The 20,294-nt window shown below is 35.7% G+C and overlaps 1 protein-coding gene across 1 annotated transcript in view; it reads right to left on the bottom strand.

The window, feature by feature from the left end:
- Nucleotides 1-19,266, bottom strand: part of MXRA5 (matrix remodeling associated 5) — a 32,307-nt gene extending 13,041 nt beyond the window's left edge. The window contains exons 1-3 of the mRNA XM_072427476.1: nucleotides 18,918-19,266; nucleotides 1,639-1,848; nucleotides 676-805 (exon numbers count right to left, since the gene is read on the bottom strand). Of these exons, the coding sequence (XP_072283577.1) occupies nucleotides 676-805; nucleotides 1,639-1,841 (333 nt within the window). The 5' untranslated portion in view covers nucleotides 1,842-1,848; nucleotides 18,918-19,266. The remainder of the gene's footprint in view (nucleotides 1-675; nucleotides 806-1,638; nucleotides 1,849-18,917) is intronic.
- Between the last annotated feature and the right edge of the window lie 1,028 nt (nucleotides 19,267-20,294).

The following is a 20,294-nucleotide window of genomic DNA, read 5'->3' as shown; positions in this document are numbered from 1 at the left end:
CATATGGTTAAACCGAAATATGCAAACATAGTTTTCTATCCTTCTATTTCTTTATTTCACTTTGTCCTGTATTTTTCCTTTTAGATGGTAATAAACAACAACATAGGACATACTTCATGATGGATCCAAAAAGAGGTTTTTCTTTACTCACTATAAAGTTTTTTTTCTCTATGATTGTTGGAAAATCTAACATAATCATGTCATAGTAAAAGAGCTGGGGGACCCAAAAACTCTTAATTACCCCTCCTGAGAAGAACATAGCAATTTAATAAACAAAGGGCTCTTCACTTTCTAGCATTTCCTCTCTTCATTAGTGCATGCATATATTTTTACATTTTAGAAAACCTTCTTTTCCTAGAAAGCAGTTCACTACAAACTTTCAAATCAGCTCAAAGTAAGAATTCTGCAAAAGTAAACAAGCTTAAAGCAGACATTAAGGTTTTGCTTTAAGGCAAGGGTTTAGTCACACAATGGGCCTGATTTAATAGAGCTCTCTTAGGTGTACTTAGGTTGGGACTTCCCTGGACACAAAAAAATTCTGATCCCTGTAGATAGGTGTAAACTTTTTTTCTTTTCTTCTCAAATGTGCTTATTTTAATTACATATTTGTGCTGTTTGGGTTGACAGTGATTTTGACAGCATGCACAGATGTTTCATATAAATGAAGCATTTTACCTGTAGAGAATGCAGGTCTCTAAAAGCACCATTGGGAATGTTTTGCACATCATTGCTATGAATTAAAAGCATCTCCAGTTTTGAAAGTCCAGCCAATGAATTTTCAGGTATGGACTGAATGCTGTTAAACCTAAAACAAAACATGAATAATATAAAATGTAGCTATTCATTCTTAGAATGTCCAGAAAGCTAGGATCAAGCAGAAAGTGGGATTTTGTAAAGGGACACTTAAATATAATACTTCACATGTAGATCGTGAAGTTCACTTTTTGGTTTACATTTCCTGGAAATACCCAGTGTAACATGGCCATAGTTCCCAGCTCTGTTCTTGCCAACAGCTGTCATTTGTTCAACTGCTGCTCTTAATCAAACCTTTAAATTCTACCAGATGTGTGAAGGATGTCTTGTATCTTGTGATCTCTGTCTGTGTTATCTCAAGCCCTATCAATGATGCCTAGCTCACTTCCTTAAACTACAATGCACACCGCTGACATGAGAGTATAGGAAGGGTTAGAAGTATTATGTAGTTTAGGAAAAAGACAATTCACCATCCCTTGCAATTTCAGTTCAGTTGTCAGCCCAAAATAGGAAACTATGAGCAAAATTTCTATATGCCAGGATAAACATTTTACCATTGCCATTGACTAAAAAAATCTGCCCAGTTTAAATGAAGAAAAAATAACAAAATATAACTTTAAATGAATTTTAAATTTCCAGATATTGTCCAAAACGTAAAAAAAGAGAAAAGGTTTGGCCTTTTATACACTTTAGTCCAGTGTGTTTTACTGCAGCAAAAATGAATGCTATGTGGCTATTATTCAAGTATAGACAACTTGTACGGAGAGTGGGCACCAATGATGACAATGTGATGGCAAATACTGTTAATCATCCTTTAACAAGTGCGTGCAAACCTTTGATGAAATTATAAATGGATAACAATGAAGGTAAAGAGTTTATACATACCCTAAATTAATCCTTTCCACATGTTTTGGTATCTTGGTTGGTACTGTTACTAGTGATCGAAAAGTGCAATGGACTTCAGTGTTGACATAACAGGCACATGGGTGAGGACAGGAAAGGATACTATGTGGAAATCTTGTGAATATAATAATTACTGGCAATAACCATAAATGTATCCGACTAAACATTCTCGTTAACGTCTTCATTTTATTTCTGCAAGCACAAAAAATAGAAGGAATTTTACTGGTGCAGAGTGCAATACTAAATCATATGACATAAAAAAAACAGAATACCAAAAACCAGAGTAATGTAATTTTTGCATTTTCATAAACAATAAAGCAACTTACATTTGCACAGGGCAAAATTAATTTATTACTTGGTGATCCTTCATAAATGTTTTTATCGGGTACTTCCTGTTGCAAAGGATTAGCTTCAAACTCACCCACCACAGAGAGGTATTTTTTAAATTCAGGGCACTCTAACCACTAATACTCACAAAAACTCCAATGTAAACAATCGATCTTCCAGGGTTTTCTTCACACAGGATTAGTGTCATTACAGCATAATAGGAAAAACACAAAGCCTCTTCACCCCATCACCATTGGTACCACAGACCTAATTATTGGCAGAATACCTGGGCTCTTCCAACAGAGTCAACACACAGCCTGACCACCTGTACCACCTGGCCTCAGGCTGCAACGTCCCCCAGTTTGAAGGACAGATGCCTTTTTTTTTATCATTTTCCAGGTTCTCCAGAGCCATTACTAATTTCTGGCCTGGAAGGGGGATGGAGTACCTGGCCCAACCATTCCTTCCAGGACACTTCGGGCCTGTATCCCAAAATATGAGCCGCAAATCTGCAGCAATAAAATTATTCATGACTCTATCCTGGCCCTTTAATCCCTTTTCCAGGGAAAATTTAGCTACATATAATAATAGCCAAATACCCTCCAACATTTTTCCAAATTTTTCCTTCCTTTACACTATTATAGGGTGATAACTAACGTTGCTCAAATTAGCCTTACATCAGTTTTGAGGTCTGACAAAAATACAGATTAGCAATATTAAAATCCAAACTGAATTTTTCCTTGAAGGGCAACATAAACAAATGTGGGCACTTTAAATAAACACTACTAATGTATTGTTCCATTGCATTGTCATCGCTGCTATACATTGTTCAGTAATGGTCAATGGCTGTCACCGTCAGGAAATCAGTTTGCAGATCTATTTATACCTTATTGATTGCCAAAAGAATTTAGCTGTCATTTGGCAAGAAATGCACATAAAGTCTCTGCCCTGCATCTGATTAAAGGACTTTTTCCAAGACCATGTTACACAAAAAGCCCAGATTACTAAACTTAAGCAATCTCATTTTGGACATGTTATGAATAACTAATTATACTTGTAAAGGTTAAGGGGGGGGGGGGGGTAAAACGTGGCTTTATAAAGTCATATTATTAGGATTCCCTTGCAAAGAATTAGAAACCACTTTGCATACGGCTATCTGGCATCAGCATCAACATGATTATAATTACTGTTTCAGTATGTCTTTTGCTTTTGTTAATATTGTCACTGGTTTCCCACTAATCCCCTGAGGAAGCCTAAACCGGCGAAACATGACGGGACTCGGGATCCCGTTCAGCCAGTATTTTGTAACACTTTAAGATCAAGTCAGATGTACTTTGTATAGTATAGGCCTTGTCACCCTCTAAATTATTGAGGGTTATGCACATGGTCTCCCTCGAGATATAAGTAATTATCAAATCCCATGCTGTTCCCTCCTTTCTGTTAATGAGTTGCTCCCACTTAGCACCAATGTTGGAGGCTTTTTCCCTATTGACCCCTAAACAGTTGGATTTGGGGAAAAGTTCCCTGTGACCCCCATTAAAAAATGGTTTTGGTAGGGGCTCTTAAAAACCTGAAAATGATACAAGGCTTCCTCAGGAGCCAAAATTGAGAAAGAATGACTTGGACTAAAAGCACATATCTTTTATATCAAAAAATGAATTTATTATATTATTTGTCAGGATGACCTAAATTATTACCCTAAAGCAAATGTAGATGTAGGTGTAAAATGATAATACATGTGTTGAGCCGCAGAATATTTTGCCTTTGGGTTAGGTTATGTCCTCTTAGACAAGTAACAACAACTATTCATCTGTTTATCAAGAGAAAAAATATATGTGTGTATATATGAAACTGACAGTTCACAATGCTTTATTAAACTATTGACAGCATGACTGCAGGCTGATTAAACAATATTGTTATGTTGCAATAAAAAACCTTGCCAATAAATATAGTTAGCATGTGAACTATAAAGGACATTTTGAAGAACACCATCACATATAGATTGTTGTGATGTGTGGTTTGAATTTTTCAGTGTCACACTAATCAAGGTTTTTTCTATGAATTATACAAAGTAAGAATATAATTGTTTTTTATTATTTTTTTTAGGATACAGAAAAGGAATAAACGACTTTAGGGATTATGTTTATGTTTTTGGATTATGTTATCTTCTCAAGGCTTGTGTGAGTTTGCTTCTAAAAAATTGGTATTGCTGTCAGTGATCCTTTTGTCAGGATAGGAAGTGACAGGCATACTTTCTAATGAAGAGCAGATAGTGAACATAGAATCTGCAAACGAATGGCTTGTTCTAGGTTCTGAAAATGTTTGTTAAAGTTTGGCAAATCCAGTTCTAGTCTAATACATTTAAGTTGAACCATGTTTACCATGCCAACAATTTGACCATCAGCTTGACTTTAGGAAGGTGAGCTAATTGTTGAAATTCCCAAAATACTTTTTGTAAAAGCTTTGTTTAATATAAGGTTCTTTCTACCTATGTAGTAGACAGGTTTTTAGTTTTAAAAATGACTAATATTGTTTGCTCCACACATGCATAGTGTACTGCCTAAATGTCTATACTTTAGAATCAGTTATTATTATGACAGCATACCAAATATGTGTCTATTGTCCTATTTTATTTTTGCAAGTGAGGGAATCTTCTTTAGTTGGAAAAAAAAATCCCTAGACAGCATTTGCTAAACTGGTGTCCAAATTGGAAGATTTCCCATTATCTACATGTAACATTTTGGATTTACCATAACCCTGTGACTATCAGTCAAAAATAGAGAAGATAAATCATCTCAATGAGACACACCCAGCAATGAAACCTGACAGGGATTTAACCATGTTGTGAAATTATGCGTACCCTTGGGTACTACAGATTGATGATTTTACTTCTGGTGGCAGTCAGCCAGTCAGACACCTACATTGGAATTTAAAAAAAATATCCATTAGAGTGAGCTGATCCTACACTGCAAAAATAAAATGCTTGTTTATGTATAGGGGAAACATAGGAAGGGGATTTGTCTATATGGAATGGATTTTTTCAAAGTAATTTACTATTTGCTTGCAAATATTTGCAATCCTGGACTAGATCTATTCCAGGTTTGCTGGATCACCCAGCTTCACTGATTAAAGTGTATCCTCTCCAGCCTTGGAGAGCTTTAATAAATCAGGCCCATTTATCCAGTGGCAATAGGTCTATTTTGAATAGTAGGAACACCAGCCACAAATCTCATAAGAAATAATCAATTAATAAATAAATTAAGCTATAATTCTCAATTGTGTACAAATTGGCCAGTGGCAAAACAGTTTTTATTGTAACATTTTTGTTTGCAGTACCACACTGCATTGTCTTAAAAGTTTTACAAAATGTCAAAAGAAAGTGCACAACACACTTCAGTACTACATTGTCTCACACCACATGTGCTGGTAGAAACTGGTTAGGATCAGAACATTAGGCGAACACTTAAATAGGCAACAAAACATCAGCAGTTTACAGAATTAACAATTAAAGAAAATAATGAAAAATTCTTCTTCCCCCACCCCAAAAGTATGCAGCATTTTTCTACCTACCCTATCATTCAGTAAGGGGTTTACATATATTTCACCAAGTCTGTTCATTATTGTAACAACTACTGGGAATCCAGTCTTTCATAGTCAGGGGTCTAGCCTATTCAAGGGCACCCTTACTAATCCATCTATGCCAGCTACCCACTTCAATTTTAATGACCAGGCAGTGCAGTATATTAGGTTGGTTCTATGGTGAAACTTGGCATTAGTGTGCCCTTTCTGCAAAACTCAAATGTAAAAAAAGTCAAACCTATGGTGGTCCCGAACCTCTACCTACTAGTAAACGGGTAATGTATATTAAAGGGAAACTGCTTGGTGCATAATACTTTTATAGAGTGTTATCTGAGGCATACAATAGGTAGTCTCATTTTTTTATATTGCTGGAAGACATTTTCATCAGCTGAATGGAATGCAAGATTGAAGGAAAATCATTGAGTCTGCTGTCACATTAATGCTCATGCTTTATTCCACATAAATACAGAGAACAAATTGATCTCTATTATTGAAAGCTTGAAGTGACTATCCTGTACCGATTGCACAACCTGAATGATACATTAAACCCTAAAGCTTAATTTAGGAGATCCTCAAACGAAATGTTGCCAGCAGACATAATAAAAAGGTAATATATAAAGATATTTTACAATGGAGAAATAATCTGAGATTTTGTTTGCAGAACACTATATAATAGAGATCAGTACATTCAGCATGCCATATATTGTACTTTTGACAAGAAAGTCCTCAATGTATTATTATTTATAGGTCCAATTTATTATGCCAACTTATTATGCCAATACGCTGTCAGTTTTACAAAAGATGGAGCAGATTAACGGATATAAAAGAATATAAGTGTTGAAAGAACTCACTGAGAGTTAAATTTAGAACCATGTACTTATTACCATTTGTTCCAAGGACAAAAAGTTTTAGATTAGTTTTTCATATTTCCCCCCCAAAGTGTATTAGTATTTGGATTACAAGCTTCTGACAGTAAGGGAAAAATATGTAACATTACTAGCCACTGTCAACTCAAATGTTATATTTCAGAGTCTGACTAGCACAGTAATATGTGGATTTCTTATAGCTCTTTGGAATGTTCTTCTATAGTTCCTGGAAATATATTCCCACTTGGTATGTTCTTATTCCACCTTTTGGATTCCCCACTATATAGCATAAACATTTCAACATTGACGACAATTCACAATATTATTATGGCTTTAGAATCTGATTTTAAAGTTTAATACCTGTCCCCTGGGGTTGATGTTCTTTTGAATATATCCAATTCCATACTTCAATTATTTTCAGTATTAATTATGCAAATAAACATTATCCATGCTGAGGACGTGAGCAGAATTAGCTGGTGGAGGGCTCACAGCAGCAGATGTAAGCACAACTACAACTTTAGGAGATTATATTTAGCATATCAGTGTGGCTGATGTCAGTATCTCAGAGATGTTATCCTTTGCAAAAATGCAAACATTTGAAAATAGTTTGAAGGGACACCCTGAACTGATTAGGAAGAAAATGCTCTGTAACCTCTGCAGCCATGGCCAGTGGGGTTGGTGTCACTTTATATCATATGAGCAGTTTTGTAAGAGGGGGCAATATTCCCCCCTTTAATTCATGGGTGGCTGAAACAATCATTTATTGATCTCCCAGTCTTGGCAGTGTGGGTGATTACATGAACCTAGAATAAAAAGAAATTTGGGAACAAGTATGCTAAGTTCATTTAAAATGTCTATAATGGTTTTTTTTAATACTTTCTACATCTATAATGTTTTTTACCCACTTTTAACTTCCTTTTTGTTTAAATATCTGCTAATAAAGGTCTTAATATACACAAAATTAACAGTTTTGGTTGCAGATTCTGGCCCTGTCATAAGTGTCAATGTCAACTGTCTGTAGACCCAACCCAGGACTCTCTACCTTTTAGCATTTACCTTGTAACTCGGAGGACACCACACTAAAGTTGGGTTTATCCAGTATTCTCAAGCACCACCCAGATTACTTCTTTCCGAGATCTCAACCACCAATATTTACATTGACCAGCAAATCAGTCAGACTGAAAAAAGCAGACCTAAAACCTAAAAAAAGCAGAATGCTTTCTCTCCCCTTATCATGCAAACCGTTCCCCTATCCTTTCATTCTTTTTGCCTTTGGGTTTATTTTCTCTGACTCATAAATGGCAAACTATTTCTTTGGCAGAACAATTTATTCAGTTGTATTGCACACCACATAATTTTTCTGAAGAAGTCAATTGCATCCCAGCATTCAGAGAATAGATACTTAATTCTTGGACTTCTTTTAGACATTCTGCTTTGCAACAGATCGACTTTAATAAAGACATATAAACTTTTTAGGAATCACAAAAAAAGCAGTGTTAAAAGTCTGCAAGTGAAGTATTATTTAACTTTCTGTAAACTATGGATGGCTCAAAGTCACATCTCACGTATGCTACACCCTATTATGCTTCATAAAACCTCTGTTTTAGGATTTGGGCCAATTTAAATTTGTTCCAGTGAGCATTTTCCTTTTTGTTGAAAGATGCCAAGGAAAAACCAGAGGTTATTGCCAAAGTACCTTTGCCTTTTAAAATCTATTTTTGACATTTGCTCATTTTTTTACAAGTGAGAAAATTTAAAACCAACCCTTTTTACTTAAATGTACATAGTTCAAATACAAATTATTAGACATCTTACCTATAATTGGCAAAGTGCACTTCACTTTTGTTTGACTTTTTATTTTGAGTCAAATTATCAACTATTGCCAGCAGGGAGGAAATTTTGCCCCTAATCTGATATACTTATTTTATACCTAATGACTTATCCAAAGAGAAACAAGGTCTGTTATTAGGGCAGACATACATAGGAAAATGGCAAGATGGTCTCTCTTTGATTCTTTCACCAGAATCTTTGAGTTTTATCCAACACTAACCTACTCTACATGGCTAGTTATATTATCCTTATTTTTCAAATCTTTCTTTTCCTCATTCATAACTAATATTTTACTGACTCCTTGTAACTAATTTCTGATTTCCAAGCTATGTAAATTTCACCATCCCTTTTCATACAAATACAATTCTATATTCTAGCATTTGTAGTATAAGATTTGAATAGACCATATATCTTGCATTCGCACAGATGGTTTATTCAGGGATGAATGCTCCATCATTACTAGAGCAATGGCCATGAGGTGTAATCTTTACTCTTGGAAGTTTGTCACTAGGCCTGTAACCCTTATGTAAAAAAATATTTTTTTTTGCTTCAAATTTTAAAATTATTTATCCAAACACTTCTCCTACCCTAAATGACTTTGCCATGGGCTATTTATGCTATGCGGGAAATGTAAATCTGGTTAACCAGGGATAGAGGGATAGAAGAAAGTGAGTGTAGCTTAAAGATAGATTTATTGCAGATAGCTTAGTGCATAATAAAGGTAAAGCAACCTTGTTATTGCATGGTGGCAATAATGTGCACACATAAAGTAATTTGCTGCCCCCTGTATTTTAAAGTGAAGGTAAATGTAAAATGGAGAGAAAGAAGAGGCCAGGAGTCATCTCTTCTTTTCACAGCACCACGGTAACCAACATTACCACCATATCTAACAGTTACCTTACCTTTCTTCAGCTTATAACAGCACCTCTCCATACACCCATGTGATATGGAACAATTTTATTCTTACCAGGGGTGGAAGACAATATGATGGATAATGTGCTGAATAGGATACTGAGAGAAGTTCAAGCTTTCCCCTGAACACTTCTATTTCCCAGCATTTTATAGGCAACATTAGGTTAAATGATGAACCCCTGTGAGCCTTGTTCTCTACTTAAACAACAAGCACAGACACAAAATCTCTCTCTGCAGATTTAAGAATCAAAATAATTTTAAACTATATAGGCAACATAACTTTTGCTCTCTGAGATATACCTTTCTCCACAATTTTGTCAATAGGCTCACACTTTTCTGCCAAAATGAATATATATATTATTATTACACAGTATTTATACTGCATCAACATATTACGTAGCGCTGTACAGTCCATAGTCATGTCACTAGCTGTCCCTCAAAGGGGTTATAAGCCATTAATACAGTATGTAAAAAACTGCATGTTTTTGGAACGTGGGAGGAAACCGGAGTACCCAGAGGAAACCCACGCAAACTCCATGCAGTGTCCTGGCCGAGATTCGAACCTGGGCTGAAAAGGCAACAAGCTAATCTCTGAGCCACCATGCAACTAAATATATATAACACCAAATCTTTTTAGTTGAAATGTGTGCATTGAACTATCTAGCCCACTGTTTCTTATCCAGGCTTCCGTGGAACCCTAGGGTTCCTCCCAAGGTTGCTAGGGGTTCATTGAGCAATGAGCAGTTTGTGACTTTCAGGTAATTTTTACTGATGCCAATTATCTTTTTGGCTATTTTTCATGATGATTTTCATTAATCCGGTCAGCTAAAAAAGAGGCATTCTTCGTAGTGAACAGAACACTAATGTACTGTAAGCTGTGCATATAGAAATTATAGAAGAGATTTCTGAAGACCTGAAAGTTCCCTCATGTTAAGAAACACTGATCTAGTCTGTATGGGGTTAGTTGTATCTAAAAAAAAAAACAAAAAATTGGAGAAATGTTATGATTATTATTAATGGCATGTCCCTAAGATATGGCAGACAACTAAAAAAATTCTCCAAGGCAAGGGAAAAATCTTATCATTATAAAGTTAATAGGATTCTGCAATTGAAATATAATATAGTATAGTATAGTATAGTATATTGTGTTTCCCCCCTAGCTATTAAAATGTTTTAAGTCTAATTGAAGAAATACCCTTTTTGGTTTTAATTTGGAGATTGCAACGTGTAACTTCCAAATGCAACTTTACTGAACATACACAGCCATCATAAAATGGGTTTGTACCTTCCATGAACTGGATACTGGATGTAGAACCATTGGAGACTTTAAATGTCTTTAGTTTTGTTCACAGGAAAGAAAAGATCAACAGAACTATATAAAAAATATAGTTACCTGTGGAAATTCCAGATAAATTGAATGTGACTGCATTAACCAACCAAGCATATTCCTCTCACTGGCATAAACACAATGAACAAATGAATAAACAAAACAAAGATCAGAAAAACTTTTTTAAAGTGTAAGCCTGCAAAATAAAATATTCCGTTAAATATAATATTGATATAATATTATAGTATAATATTAAAAAATGTATTTAATTTTAATGCCCCTTATATTAACTGCATTCTGCTTTATATCATAGAAGCAGATTTCCAGGATAACATGAAATGTTTTCCAGATGTACGGTGAATAAACATTACAATGAGTGAAGAGGATTAGGTTAAAGGAATCCCAACATAAAAAACTTGCAAGCATCTACACCTTAGTTTTAGTCACATAAAGAAAATACAGTGACGCCTTGTTACATAAGTTTCCTTCTAGGGTTTTGCGCCTCTTCATTTGCCAAATTGGTATTCCAGCTTTGAAGATTCCCATATTACATTTCTCACAACTGCATGGACCAATCAGCAGCAGAGGCACATGCAACTTTTTAATAAGCAAGATCATACTTTTAAAACTGAAGAATGTTCAAGCCTCTCTCATAACCTGTCTGCCAGATGGTGTACAAAAAGCTACTGTTTTTAGCATTACTGGATTGTAGAGTTGGTACACACAGTAAGAAGAGCATCTGTTGTGGAGTTTACAGCATACCTGTCAACACCCCCTTTTCTTTTCTTTTTTTTAATACACTGCTTCCTATTTCAGGCAATTATGAAACCTAAAGCACAATACCCTAAACAACCAAAATTAGTTCAGCAGGACACTTACAACAATATAGGATGAGTTATATGTAAAGATGAGCAAAACAACATACAGACATAAACTGCCTGGCTAAAAAAATACCAAGCTTGTGGGGGCAGTATTATGATTTGTGGTTGCTTAAGTTGGTCCCATATTGGCTAAGCAACATCATGTGTCCAAAACATAAAGCCAGCTGACTAATTAAAGACAAATGAATGATCAGATCACTCCATCAATGGATGTTTCTTTATTGCCTTAATACCACAGGCATAAGACAATGCCCAGATTCATCCAACTAAAATTTCGAAAAGTAGTTTAAAGAGCAAGAGATAGATTGGCTACTATTGGAGTCCAGACCTGTACCCTATTGAGAGTCCTTGGCTTGTGTTGGAGAAGATTTTACACAGTGGTTCGACTCTCCTATCATCAATACAAGATATTCTTGCCACAATAAGTGACTTTTTTTGGTCAGACTTGTTTTGCTGTTTATATGGAACTCTTTGTCTCCTCTCCCTAGCTTCTGGTGTCAAACTGTTCAGTCTCTGTCCATCAATAGGTAACCAGAGTTTCCTTTTATTTTTTTGAAAAGAAGACAAAATCTAATTTCAGGCCTTCAGGACAAATAGGGAGAATCTCTTTACCTGGGCTCCGAGATGTGAGGGGGGGTTGAAAAGAGTCACAGAGGTGAGACCGGTCATAAAACTAATTGACAGAGATATCACATTCAGTCTGGTAAACTACTAGCATCTGTAGTTTAAAGGATTTCCTTTCCTGAGTATTTTTAAAGATTCCTTTAGGAACTCAAACCTAGATCTCTTCTATAGACGCCTGTCTGTGTAGAGTCATTTTTGCCTGAAATTTCTGTCTTATTTTTTCTATATGGCATCCCTGTCTGCATTTGTTGCATTGAATTAGGTATACCACATTACTGGAAGTACAGCTGTATGATTCAATAATAATGAAGAGTGTTTTTCTGTGTTTAGCACGGGTTAGGAAATTGATGTGGCTGCACAGTTTGCAGTGTTTATTTATGCAAGGTTTTTGTTTCCTTGTTTGAATCTATGTTGTCAGAGTGGAGTTTCCTGTTTAATAATTTCTGTCTCAGATTGGCTGGCTGTGTAAATTTCAGCATTTGGGGCTATTTGAGTGTTTCTCCTCTGTTATTGTGAGTTAGGTGCATGCACACATGTTAGATGATGGTTGTCTAAGATGAACAATCATGCTCAGTGGTCAACAGTGGTCCCCCAACATTGTTCATCAATTCACAGTGGAACAGGCACTGTATAAAGGGGTGGTCAGTGGGGTCCTGACTACTCATCCTCCCCCCCTCCGCTCTCCAAAGATCAAGATGATGCTGTGTGTACGGCACTTGTTTGTTCATTTGTCACATCATCAAATGACATCACTGAAGTGTAGAAGTTATGTGTTAGAATCAATTCAACGGGACACATAACAACCTCAGCACTGTATTTGTGGTTTGAGGAGGATGATGAGAATCTGTGACATGCAGCAATACCATTCTTGTGAGGAAAGTAATTTCACATCCATAGTCACTAAAAGAGTGTTTGGTGGTCATTCCTACATATTGTGAAGCTTGGTTAGGAAATCTGTTGTACCTTTTAGGAAACAAACAAATGTTTACTTTTGTGTAGGCACCCTGCAGACATGACAGGTCCAGATATCTGTCATTGCAGCATCCCCCATAGCTGCCATCTTCGCCACTGATATTTCAAGTGATTCCCTTTAGCCATTGGACAACCACTAATGATGTAACTCCTGTGCGATATTTCGAAGTTACTTTGCCACCCAGTGTCTGGATCTGTTTGAGTGGTGTCGTGTATAGAGCCAGGCTCTACAATGCATGGTGAATGGGCCGTGCAGTGTATTCTAAAAAAAAGTCCCCATGAGCCAGGAAAAGTTTTGTTTTTGGCAAAAAAGACTTTGCATGTCTCTGCTGTCTAAAACTCCCTTCCTTCTGGTGACTTTTTGGGGTTCAGTTCTATTTTTAATTTAGAATAATATTTTAAACTTTTGTCATATATTTGTTTGTTTATTAGCATAAATACATTGATTTTACAAATAAACATTTATTGCATGACAAAGAGTTCCCAGAGCACTGCAAATTAGCTAAAAAGACAGAATAGGACAGCATTTAGTTTGGTAGCTTTGTCAGACAGGAACCTTGCACTGCACTGTCTGATAAGGTTCACTTTAAAATCAAGTTGATTGTTCTGATGGTGCATTTGTGCTTTACATTCAGTGGGCCTCTTTCCATTCAGCTTTAAAGTATTGACTGCTAATGACTTGAAAATGGTAAATGTAAAGGTAAAGGTAAATGTTCTGTTTGCTGCCTAGAGAGAGGAAAGCATTATAGTAATATGCAGTATTTCATATTTAAGTGACTTGATAACCCCAAATTTATTCCTAAAAAGGTCATACCAAAGGATGGCAGATTTGAGGGAGAATCATTGATTATTCATGTGCTGGTCCACCTAATTATTTGTGAACCAGAAAGCATTTTGATTTGCACACTCCTGATTCCCTGCTGTGAGATTTTGACTAGTGGTGTCCAGAAATCAGGTATCGGCTGTACTCAATTTCTTTGCAGGCATTGCAAAAGAGCCATCAGGGGTCTAATAGACTCCTGATGTCCTCATAAAGAGGACATTTTACAATATACTATCACACAGGGGCTTGTTACCTTCTTTAAGGTGATAATAAAGTACAACAAAAAAATAAAAACACACTAAAAACCCAACAAATGTGAAGCACGCTTCTAGGACCAATTGTGTAACACATATTTGGTATCACCATGCATATTGATGTTTGAGGAATAATTCTACAGCCAATATTTACTGGTAAACTCTAAACTAATGTTGTAAAGGCTTTTCTAAAAGTACCTTTCAAAATATGTGTTTCGGCATACAAAATTTTAGTCTTTTCTTTTTGTTTTGTGCAAATATCATGTAGTGTACACATTTTAGGTTCAAATATATAATGATTGTGGGAGATTATTTAATGTGTGGGCCTTAAAATTAAATTTGAAATGTTTTTCTGGGAGACTAAACATAATAATAAACAGGCTAAAGTGTATCTGTACACAAATTAGGTTTTCTGGTTTTCAGGGCTCTTATGAGAGATTTCACCCTGCCTACTGTACTGGAAACAACAGGAAGTACAGAAAAATATCTGTACCATGGCAACAAACAAACAATAACAAAAATATACCAGACAGGAAGTGAAGTAGTCATTTTCATATATATATATATATATATATATATATTATAGGGAAGAAAACGTGAGGGGATATTTTTCTCTTCATGTTTTGTAAATTGAGAAATCTCTCTCATGGAGACACCTACCTCACTGCACTGGAAAACCTGAATTTTGCAGTCTGTGCCTCCCTAGTAATGCATTTCCCCCTTTTTCCTGTTTTATACTTCATTCATACGCTTCAACTACACAGGAAGTACAAAGATGTCCCTAACTTTCTGTTCTGTAAAAATGTTCTAAATGTGTGAACAGGCAGCAATAAAATGTTGTGCAATAAATGTTGCTTTAAGTTCCGATTCTTTCACACTGTACCCCAAAGCTAATACATTGCCTGGAGTTGTATTTTAATATGCATTTTGTTTTGTAATTGAAAAGGATTTCTTCTGTTATTAATAATACGTTTAGATGTAAATCTTATACTGATGAGCAATGCAGCCAAGAATAAAGCAGATTAAACTGATTGTGAATATATGTCTTCAAGCTCTTTATGGGAGGATCACAGAACACATCCAACAGGCTTATAAATGTCAGGAAATAATTACTGATAATATATTTTTCATACATTACATTTTTACATATAAATGTATCACTAGTTCAGACAGAAAAAGAAAGAACGTCTTTGATATAAGAGAGGAAGAGACCTCTGTGACCTATGGTCAGACTGGAAGAAGTTCATGAATTTCCAGTTACTTATCTAGAATTTTTTCAAGAAGATGATAATTAACTTCAGGTTATTAAAACAAAACGATGACATGCTTTCTCTTACAACCCTGCCCTGAAATTTTTCAGTCTGCAGGATTAATACATTTAGGACATATTTACACAACCAAGACAGATATAATAGAAAAATGCAAAGCTTGGGAAATTTTTAGCTGAAAAAAAAATACATAGATAGACAGCAAGCTATATAATGGTATTCATTGCCAAGCTGCAGATGTAAAGGCTAACTTAAAGCTGGATAATTCTAATGGCAAAACAGAAAACAGGATAGAAATTATAGCTGTACCACTTTTAAAGGTTTCTTTTTGTACCACATCTAGAATATCTTAGAAATAGAATGAACATACATCATTTCAGTGTTTGGTAAACTTACCATAATAATATGCAAAAGAAAAAAATGCAACAAGAGATAGAATTTTTGAATGTATTTACTCTCAGCCACAAAAAGCCTTGTAAAATCAATATTAAAGCCACCCGTAACTTAAAAAAACACCCCAATAGTAAAGCTTAAAAAGTTTTATAAACTCATATGCATTGCCATTATAAGATCAAAGTTTAGCCTTTTTTCTGCTGCTCTCCTTACATGGAATGGGGCATCTCCCATTCAGAATCCTAATCACCAATCAGAACGCACTACACCAGGGTTCCCATGCACTGCTAAAAATGTAAACAATTACCGGTTCTTTAATAACTTCCATGGCTTATGTAACCAAGAATGGGAGTGGCTAGTTATGGAGTGCAAATACCTTCAGTATCTGCCAATATCTTAAGCAGGGTAAACTTAGGAGAAACAAGAGTTTGTTGCTACCTTACTCCAGTCAGACCCTGGAGCCAACTGTCTGGTACTAATATAGGTAAAGATAAAGCCACCTGTATAGTAGAAAAACATTGCTTGGTATAAGAAATGCGACATGGGATAGCGGATTAAACGAGTACCAGCATGATAAGAATGGTTTGATGACAGTTGCTCAAGTCTGGTTAAGCCAATGTTTGGGTTGGTTTGAATGAAATACGTCTCTCATGTCCAATACCGACAATAGAAACATATAACAGATATAGCATGCTAAAGGTTTGTAAACCAAAAAATCAAATTTCTTTAGCCACTCGGAAGCTCATTTTAAAGAATGCCAGGTTTCACCAGGTTTCCTATTTATGTGCAATGCAGCACATGCAGCCTTAAGTAAGATGATCAAAAAGTCTTCAACTCTTGGGATGTTCTCCAACTTTGTTACATATGTTGATGACTTTCCTAGTTCAACATACCAAAGACAGTATGTTTGTCCTAATTTCTATCTTAAGACACTTTGAAAAATAGTGTTATACCATTTGGTGAAATCACCTGTTTAGTTACTTAGGATGATCAACAGTCCTTAACTAAGTTCAACTGGAAATTTTACACCACCAACTGTAGTGAGACAACAAAGAAGAGGTTTAAACTCAAATCAAACAGATGGAGAATGTATTTGGTGTTGTTGTTTGAAAGTCTATAGTCCAGTATCGGATAAGCATGTCCTGTTTTTATGATGCCTTATGAGTATCCCAATAGCAATATGACTGTCCTTGCTCGGAATCTAACAGATGTGACAGTGTACAGCTTGTCAGTTGTATATGTCTTATGAATAGCCTATTAGACACTATACCCAGCAAGCCATAAATAAGGTAACCAGGCATGCCTGGATTCTGCGAATGGTCCTGATGTAACTGCAGTCTTGCAGTCAGACCAAGCATCCATCTCTAGAAACTGGCAGAATACAGGCGTTATTCCATAGAACATTTAACTGTACAGACTGAGATTATACAAACACCCTTCATATGTGCACTAGAAATACTGCTAAGCATTTGAATAACTTGCATTCTGACTACTTTCACATCCCACACATAGCTGTAAAAAAAAAAAAAAAAAAAAAAAAAAAAAAGGAGGTGGGTCATAAACTGTTTAATAGGAATATACCAGCCAGGTTCAAAAATATTACCTTTAGCCTTTTAAATATCCTATAGGTGCACCAAAGAGACCAAATACATCTGGTGCGGTTGGCAGTAGGATCAGCCTGAATGTACAGACTTCACCGAATTCTTGCCAAAACTTTTAAGTTATGATGACTTTCAGGTTACTGAAATCATTATAAACTCAACACATGGTTACCACACAGGATCATTGTCTACCTGAACCAATAACAATTATTCTGGAGTGTTGATGAAGGAGAGACTATTTTCATAGCGTCCAATGTATTTAGTATATTTAACTGAGAAATAGTCTTTTCCCGTTGGACCATTAAATGTCAGACATGTATAAATTAACTAATACTTCTTATAAGAAAGAAGCAAATCCTTTGAGATGTTAGTTTAACCAAAACATTTTTGCAATTTTTGGTGGCTCTACACATCGGGGGAGATTACCTCCTTTAAAGGTTTACATTTGATTCCTATAGAAATGGCTTTCCTAATCTTATTTGAAGTCACAGATAAATGTACAGATTGCAAGCTATGTTGGCTTTATTTCAGAGCTCAGGCTTTGTAGGTCTAGTGATTAAAAGCAGAGGTCTGTTCACCTTGCACATAGGTACTGTCATCTTTTCCTCCCCCTGCTGACACATGTAGGAGGCGTTTGATTTAATACAGTAGGAGGTGGAACTTTTTGGCATGAAATTCCTGAATTTTTTCCAACTAAAGAGAATAGAGCAACACATTGATATGCTGATGACTTAACCAGCTACATAAGCTGCAGAGGAAGTTTTTCCTCCTACTATCCCCTTTTCTGTCCCAATCCTCTGTCTGGATGGAGTCAGCCTGTAGACTGTGGACACACCTGCCCCCTGTCTGCCATCTCACTCACTGACACATGATTCCCATTAGCAAACTTTGCTACTTAACTGGGCTCTAATGAACTTTATTAACCCTTCCCTGCTCTTTAGGAGCACAAAGAGAAGATGAAGAAGAAAAAAATTACATTTTTGCACAATTGCCAATCAGCCTATTAGGCATAACAATTCTTCATACATAGCAAGTTTTCTTATAATAAGCAAACAATTAATACATAACAATCTAAAGAGCAGTAAAAAGCAAAAAAATATATATTAAGTACCTTTTTAGAGATGTTAGCAAACCTGTAGGAGCTGACTTCTGATTTTGATGGGTTACTGTACAGTAGTGATATGTGTAATATTATTAAAATACTAATATTACCAAAGCTACTATTACTGCAATTGTTCTAAACTACACTTAATAAAACCCTATAAGCTTACACTGAATATGTATCACATGCAGATGTATAACTGTAACACACAATAATATAAAAATGTACAATAACTACTGTATATAATACAAAAGAATTAAATTTTTGGAAATGAATGAATGACAGTTTAGGTATTATGAACCACAACAATTCTCAGCTCAAATCATCAGCATCAATTACAGCTCAGAAACATTCTATTTAAATATAGTACATGTTAATGTTAATGTACACATGTACACATGTTAATGTACAATGTTAATTCTTAAATAAATATAATATTCCATTCATTGTTTAACAAATACAAGCACAGACATCTGAAAAAAAAAAAAACAGTGCTCTTTACCTGTATTATGGCAATACTGTCACACACGCCTGTCACAGTCCATCCTCCATATAATAAAATCAGTAAATGAGTTATTAAAAGTTAGTAATTATTAATATCTCCTTTGCCAATGAAGTTTCAGTCCTGCAGATGTTGTATGGTATGCTGTCACTGCATCCACATTGAAAAGCTGTATAAAAAATCATAAGTACAACCACAAATCCATTGAAATCAGTTGTGCAGAATTATTCCACAATGTGAAGAATAAAGTATTCCCAGCTAGAAGTGGCACTTGGGCATATTAACAAGGAGATGTGTTAAGTTTGAAGCAGAATTTCATTTCCCAATCACATAGCATCCACCTAATACAATCTGAGCAGTGATCCAAAATAGTAGTGAATAAGCAATGCTGGAAGCATGAACCTTAAAGTAAGGTCGGATGCCTGCTCCCTCCTTCTTTTGTTGGGAGGGAGGAGGGCTCCGCTTGTACTTTGCTGGTGGGAGGCTCTCCTCCTAGAATGGACCTGATGAACACAAGGGAGTCCTGTGGATGCTGGAATAGGCTGCCTCAACTATTTCATGAACTGATTTTATATAGACAGATCAGAATAAAAGAGAATTTAACTACAGCACACATATCTCAAAACAAACACATTACAACTAAAAAGCAGTACATCTATTCAAGACTAAGCATATACTCTGTACAGGTCCAAGCTGGTCTATAGATAAAGGCAATCAGCAAATAATTCTATAAATGTATTACAAAGCAAGTCTGATAAAGTCATGGGTACATGGAATGCCAAGCTTTGTTTTCAGAGTGTCATATATCTGAATATTATAGCATTCCTCTTCTTGCTTAACACTTAACTTCATACAGATATGAGGCACAAATTCTTGCAGCTAGGATTACATTGATAAATAGTCAATGCACAATTCTGGCTTTGAATAAATAGTTTTTTACTCTTTTGCTATAATATGGGTTGGCTGTAGTTAAAATGAAAAATGTTTCTCTGCAATATTCACAGTTCTCTGGCACTCTCCCTCACATGCTTACTGCTTTTCTGACGCAGTGCCAGTCATTTTCTGGGTTGAATGGTGCCCAGCGCCATTCGCTTACTTCCTGTGGGCCCATAGCATGGCCTCGGGGTGAGTCATTAAACAATTCACTGTTTTGCAAGAGAATAAACCTTGAACAGCCTGCACATTGCTACCTAGGCATAATTCTCTCCGAATGGGGACATTAGAAGAGAAAGTGGACCTGTTATGTTAAATGACTGGATTCAAGATAGTTAGGAGAAAAGAAGAATTACAAAGAAAGTTATGGGGCTCAGGGTGGGTGGGGACTTTCTTAGAAGTAAGGACTGCTTAAGACTGGGGTGTGGAGGTGCTGCCAACCTG

Source organism: Pyxicephalus adspersus, chromosome 1 (assembly GCF_032062135.1).
Source record: "Pyxicephalus adspersus chromosome 1, UCB_Pads_2.0, whole genome shotgun sequence".
NCBI classification, from domain to species: Eukaryota; Metazoa; Chordata; class Amphibia; order Anura; family Pyxicephalidae; genus Pyxicephalus; species Pyxicephalus adspersus.
This window is presented reverse-complemented; position numbering and strand designations above follow the sequence as displayed.